At 38.8% G+C, this 7,011-nt stretch overlaps 1 protein-coding gene across 1 annotated transcript; it reads right to left on the reverse strand.

Annotated features, from left to right (window-relative positions):
* Window positions 1–789: 789 nt before the first annotated feature.
* Window positions 790–6,662, reverse strand: LOC306762484 (FERM domain-containing protein 6; the record flags this gene model as incomplete). The annotated part of the gene is made up of 13 exons (XM_079248960.1): window positions 790–1,080; window positions 1,174–1,238; window positions 1,343–1,474; window positions 1,983–2,258; window positions 3,012–3,186; window positions 3,293–3,361; window positions 3,737–3,802; window positions 4,244–4,399; window positions 4,527–4,722; window positions 4,856–4,932; window positions 5,064–5,143; window positions 6,367–6,457; window positions 6,585–6,662. The coding sequence occupies 13 exons, from the start codon at window positions 6,660–6,662 to the stop codon at window positions 790–792; spliced, it is 1,752 nt and encodes a 583-aa protein (XP_079105086.1).
* Between the last annotated feature and the right edge of the window lie 349 nt (window positions 6,663–7,011).

Genomic DNA, 7,011 nt, shown 5'->3' on the forward strand with positions numbered 1-7,011 from the left:
GGCTACTCAAAAAATAAAAACAACCCCCCTTCACTCCTCTAGATTAATTATATACTTAGAGATAACAGAAATAATGGGCCATAATTATTACTTTTCTCTAGTAATTACAGTAGAGGAAGGATTGTACAGAATGGGGAGCTTTGGATGAATACAGCTGTCAAAGGTCAAGTTTTGCACACCAATGGCTCTAGTGTTGTGGAAAACTAAATAGAAAAAGCATGTCAGATGATGCAACACATAACAGTATTGTATCATGAAACGCGATTAAAGAGGAAAACTAAAAGTTTAAAAAGAACTGCAGGATGACAATATCAGCACCATGACTTCTAGAGACTCTGAAATATGACAGAAATTTATTTCTAAAAAAAAAAAAAAAAAAAAAAATGGACAAGTGTGTCACATGAAAAACCAATGCAGAAAAAGGTAAAAAACAAAAAAAAAAATAGCCATATGTGTCCAGCTTTATACATTTGAGACATTTTGTAGAACAGTGTAAAATTTACAAAAGACAAAAATTTAATTAGATACATTTTTGTTCATACATGTTGACATGTTATAAAAAAAGTGCAAATATTATTTACATAATATACAACAACAATAAATATGTTCTGTTTGCTCACTGAAAAGTTACAGAATTTGATCTTCTGAATCCACATCTTTTGGAGAAGGCATGTAGGGTTCTGTTTTCAATTACGACAATTTGAAGCACCCCTTTTACCACAAAATACCAAACATTCATGAGTTAAAAACGTCAATGTCACTTTGCAATTTGAATGAAGGAACATGTGCTCAGAGTATGAATTCAAGGAACTGTTCATCATCCAACATGTCCAGGGAGAGGCAGTTGGTGGATCTGAGGCCATAAAAGGAAGGTTTGAATTGGGAGCTAACTTGGGAGTAAGAGCTGTAATCATCAGAAGCCTTTGTATTTGTTGTGGCATCTGGGAGCCCAAAGGTGTAGCTGTGGGAGGAATCGGGTGGCAGAGCCATCCCAAGGGGTGCTGGAGGTGAGAACCGACGGACATCGTCAAGACTGTGGCTGTGTCGATCAACACAATCTTGTGCTTTGGATGTCAGTATCTATAATGTAGATAAAGATAAATTTATTAAGGTAACACACACACACATGCACAAAAAAACAACAACAGAAGGACAAGAAACTGTATGATTAACCTGTTTCAACATATCCTTCTTCAGTAACTTGGTGACTTCTTTGTCTGGAGGAAGCTCTTTTTTTTCTGTGGGCCGACATGATTTTATATGTCAGTTTTTGAAACAATGACGGCAAACAGTTTCATTTAAAACTATATTTGCAGCGTGTGATGACAACAGCTTTTAATACCTTGTGAGTCAGGATGTGAAGTCAGTTCTGCACAATCCACTGACTCCCCCTCAAGAAGATCAGCCAACTGGAACATTTCATCTGGATCATCCACAAGAACCTCAACTGGACTTCCAACACTAGTCTTGATTTCTAGAAAAAAAAAAAAAGTTATTACTCTGCATTAACATAAACATTATCAATAACTATATTTCACACAAAGAATGTGGTCCACTGTGGCTCCCTAGCAAGGCACCATCCTAAGGCAGCCCGTTGCTTCTAATGTATCTACGTAAGATGGGTCAAATGCAAAAAAAAAAAAAAAAACACAAATTCATAATTGGGAATAATAAAGTATTCTCTTTCTTTTGTTTTTTCTTTTTTACATACTAGGAGTTACAGTACTAGTATGCATTTTTCTAAGTGACAAACTAAATACAGATACTGAAATATATCAGAGAAACAATTCAATAATCCAAACTAAGACCTACACAAGCATATAAATAATAAAACATCAGAATCAGCTTTATTTGTCATTGAGCCAGCGTCCCGGCACAACTAAATTAAGGAACAATATTATGAAGTTGAAAATGTTGTCATGACCAACGTAATTAAACAAGTATCAATCTATGTCACATGAGGGATAAAAAAAATGTTTTACCTTCCTCTTGCCACCCTTCATCTTCTATTCGAGCCTTGCTGCCTGTGTAAAACCCAGACGTGCAGGAGCTGTCTTGGCTGGTTGCTGAGCTCAAACACGTCTCTCCTGGCTGTTCCTCCATTGAGGCCATGTCTGCAAAGATGCTGTGCTGGCGGGCGTCTGCCTCTATGCCAGAGCTACTGGTGGAGTGTCGAGACAGACCAGGACTGCTTTCACTGCCTGGTGGGTCCAAATCCAGGTCATCACTTATGTATGACTCTCTGTAACCTTTCTTTTCTAGAAGGAATGAAATTCACAATAAATCACCAATTTAGATTTTTCAACAGTCAGGACAGGTGCAGTCATTTCTATGCTCCTTTTGCATATTTAGTCTGTATAAAAATGTTTATTTATTGTGTATATGTGTCAAGAACAGTTGTGGAAACTAAAGCATTCAACACACAAAGAAATCTGAATGAAAATTATATAATCATCATTTATAAAAAGGTATAAACATTTTCTTTTCTTTTTTTTTAAAAAAAAAAAAATTTTTTTAATATATATATATATATATATATATATATGAACAGACCACAATTTGCAATAAGCAGCTTTATATTCTCACACAACGATAAGACTTCATATAATCATATTAAGGTAGGACTATTTCTGCTTTAAGTGTAAAAGAGAGATATAAACTGCCCTGCAATGAATCTGGAAGCATTAAAGTTCATTCTAATATAAATATGTAAAGGTACCAAGCTGCTTTACATAAACATTCCACGACCAAAACCAATATTCTAGTGGATGCTGGTATAAAAGTAACACATATACACATTGAAAACTGGACAGATGGGTTCATCTGGTAACTACCAGAGACTGAAACATGTTTTAACGAACTGTAGTGAAAGAAGTTCCTTTTCTTGCTGCTTGAATTTAACCTTCTGCGATTACAGGGTTGTTCTGTCGCGTAAACAAACTCCACTAAGTCTAACCCACCATGTAATGGTCAGTGACATTAATCTTTTCCTAACATACTATTTCTTTTACCTTTGCTTTCCTCCAGCTGGCGTAGGTGTTTAAGAGCTGGCTGGAGGCTGAGGTAAATCTGATGACTGTGGCTTAGATGCAAGAGGAGATGGCGAGACCGGAATGATGATCCAGTGTAGTAAACCAGCTTCCTGGCTGATGGCAAGCCATCTGGCTGGATCTCGAATTTCTTTCCCTGAATGAGACAATATATTTACATTGTTAATGCCTATTAAATAATTACAAGCATTTCACTTATTGTTAACAAGAAATGGAAACCAGAAATAGGGAAGTGTCCATACCAGGAAGGTTAGACGTCCAACATTTGACCAAGGGAAGTCATAGAGCAGCTGCCGTGTGTTGCTCACCTCCTGTGCACACAAAGCATCCGCATTTAATTAGCAGATTTTGGATACATAATCTGCTTACAATCATGGCAGAGTGAAATATCAATAATAAGTTGTTTTTTTGAAGGCATCTGGACTTAGAAAAGGCCAAGGGCTTTTCAAGATATCTCACGGTCTGTTGGCTTTTAAAATCAGCCAGGCCTGGTGTGCTAATCCCCCCAGATGGTCCCTGACGGACAGATCAAACAACCGACATACATGGCAGGTAGATCCCACACATTCTTCACACAGGCAGTCAGAGATCTCAACAAGGACTACAGATTCCAAGGCAAAGTACAGATTGACTTTTGGGTATGAACGCACTGACGTACATGCTGTGCATTAATAACACAAACACACCTGATAAACCTGCATTCCCCACAAGGTCAGACCAAGCAATGCTGATCCTCTCTCCTCCTTTTTGTCCTAGACAAACAAATGATGAGATGTCAGAGAAGCATCTGAGTGGCTCAGATAAGATAGTTATTTCACAGAACAGCCTCCTCCTCAACTTCACAGAAAAATCTGGCGCCCATGCTGAGAACTAATTCACAGTGATAACATATTACACAATACGTGGACCAGCCTTCAAACATCACTCAGTAAATTAGTTATTCTGAATAGGGAGGATAAGATACCAGAATGATGGAGGGTTACGTAACTGCTCTTTAGTCATTTGTCCGACACAGCTCAAATTAAGCCAAATTGTGCTTCTTTTTTTTTTTTTTTTTTTTTACCCTATTTTAAACAGTGGGATAAAAAAAAAAAAAGGATTCACTGGAACCAATTAAAAAAAACAAGCAGTAATGAAATAGTTCACATTTTTCAAATAGCTATCTTAAATCAATATTTTCATAGATTCAAGACCTTTTGCAATCTGTAAAATATGACAGGCACATCTTCTAGTTGGCAGGAGTCTCTGATGAAGCAGAGGATAGCATCACGGGTGGACATCCCCCACAACTCCTGGTGTACCTTCGGCCCATGGCAAAGTAAATAGTTCACTCCACGTTTAGCTATGATCTACAGGACGAAAAGAGACATGAGTGAACTATAGCTGAAAAAATTTTGAGGACAGTGTTCAATATCCAAAAGCATTAAGAGCATTTTTAAGTATGTCTGAATGCTCCTGTCACATGGTAACACATACCCAGGGGGGGAAGTATTCCTTGGGTTCAAAATAAGGGGTGACCTCAACACCCTCCCTCTGCAACGGGTGGTCACCGAGGTCAGCCTGTAGCGCATAACCAGCCAGCTGGAAGTACACCTCCTCTTGTTGACGACATTCAGAGCGTAGCACTCGCTGCCGCAGGTCAGAGTAGTACAGATGTCGTGCCTTTCGCTCACTGGTACCACACACAAAGATATCACAGAGAAAGCTATAACTGAGTAAAAACTAAGTCCCAAAGCCATAAAAACAAACAACAAACAAAACTTGTAAACATGTGAAAAAACAACCAACATTTTAAACAGACATACCAAATGAGTCTTCCATTCTCCACATAGTACTGCACTTTGAGGCAGAGTACCAGAGGAAAGGGTCTCCTCTGTGATCCCTGCAGAAAGAGATGTGCATGTTGGCTATTCAGCTGTAACTCGCAATTAATTAGCATGTATAATCGATTGAGACCAAATTCAACCATGAAACCTATCACTCTCTAAACACTGACACATAAAGCTTCCTTACCTTCCCTGAATCTTGCCTCCAATCCTTAGGAAAGTACTTCGTTAGTTTCTCCTCCAATTCTAAAAATATGTGCTCATTGTCTGGGAAGGAGAAAGACAATCAATAAGGAGACAGTAAGGAAACAAAACAAAGATGTAACCAGGCGTAAAATCTCCCCAACAATGGGATTCATTAAGGTTAAAGAAAAAGCCCCTTGTTTATCCATTTGTAAAAGAGGTTACCAGAAAACTACAAACACACTGGTACTACTCATGTATCCATTTTCTTTTTCTACATACAACAAAGACCTAAGACTGCTGGTTAAAGCTGTGTGGACACTCAGCAAACGTAAACATGTCAACATGTTATCTTGATGTAATGCAACTTATCCATCACATAGCCCCCTGAATTTAAGGCTCCACATCAACGTCACTTAAGCAAAAATAAATTGAGCCTCCATTTCTCTGGTGGGTATAAGAAGCTATTTGCAACCTCCACTAAGTATGATGATGTGGAAACACTGCCTGGTCCTGTGAGTCATGACATTGGAATTTTCTGTTTGATCCTTTTATCACTTTTGTTCAACTGCTTGTAGCCAAATCACACTCACTAAACGGTTTCACAACTTGCTTTTCTGATCATCCATCTCATCCCTCAGTTGCTCTCATTCCTTCTCTGACTCACTCCAACTCCCTCACACCCTCATCCTTCGTTAAGGCCTTTGAGTAACAGTTAAAAATGGCAGCTTGTGTCATGAAAAGTCCCCCCTCTCTGCATCTTTTACCTTTGTTCCCACCCTCCTCTTCCCATCATCAACCCATCCCTCCTCAGTGAAGCACAGGAATGTGAGGGTGCATTCCAGGCTTAATGAAGTTAATATTGCAGGAATCCAGGCCCAAGTGATCGCTGAACCAACACCACAAAAACAAAAGGCTGTTTGTTCAAGCAGGGAGCCACACAAGATTACCGGGGCATTTCAATGTATTTGTTAAACAGGAACACCAGAAACAGAAAGTTTAAGACTTTACCCAGTGGCTAAAGTGGATTATACCCTTCAATTATGTAGACTGGGAGAGAAAAATGATATATTTCTGCTTTGATGAATTGGCATCATGATAGAAAAGTTGACCCAAATAACAGATAAATAAGTGGCGCTGCAGTAAGTCATTTTGGTATGCCAACATGATTCAACTTGTTTACAATGTAACTGTTGCTGAAATGTGATGCCTCCTCATCAGTTGTCATCACTTCCAGGCTTCTGAGTACTGTCAAGTAAAGCTTACTTTCAGGTTTAAAGGCTGAGGTGTCAATGAGGCGAGCTTACCTTTCACAACCGTGAGGCCAAAGAAGTGAAGCTCACCAATTCCAAGAAGCTCTGCAACACGGTTAAAAACATCCTGCCCTGTGGACTTCAGCTGCACCAGATGGAAAATAGATCAAGAAGAGTGTATCAAATGATAGCGTATACAGTAAGCTGTCACTATAGTGATGAACAGAATAATGATAGTCAATAACTCATTCAGAGAAATTTGGAACACCCACCCCGACAGTAATATCCAGCTGGTCTTTGTTGGGAAGGAGAACACAAATGGTTCGTTCCTGCTTGGTAGAGGCAGACATTGTGCCTTGAAAAATGTCTGTGACAAGTACTTTATTTGTCGCTTAACCTCTTCAGGTTTTTCCAGCTTCCTCTTGTCTTTCACTTTTTACGTGTTCCAAGGAAGTTCACCCATATTGCATCTAAAAAGACAGGCACCAGACAGTTAGGAGCAGAGACATCCAAAAACAAACAAACAAACAAACAAAAAAAAGAAAAGACTAGTTAGATTCACTTTGTTCGTGAAGTGAGACCAAATTGCTTATTGCTTTTGCAATAGTCTTCACAATCAGAGTATGGTTCATTGGAACCCCTTGTTTGAGCTTTCTGGTCCTTGTACAGCCAGTGTCAGAGCTTGGTCTACATTGCTGG

Source organism: Telmatherina bonti (genome assembly GCF_933228915.1).
Source record: "Telmatherina bonti genome assembly, chromosome: 11".
In the NCBI taxonomy this organism is placed as follows: domain Eukaryota; kingdom Metazoa; phylum Chordata; class Actinopteri; order Atheriniformes; family Telmatherinidae; genus Telmatherina; species Telmatherina bonti.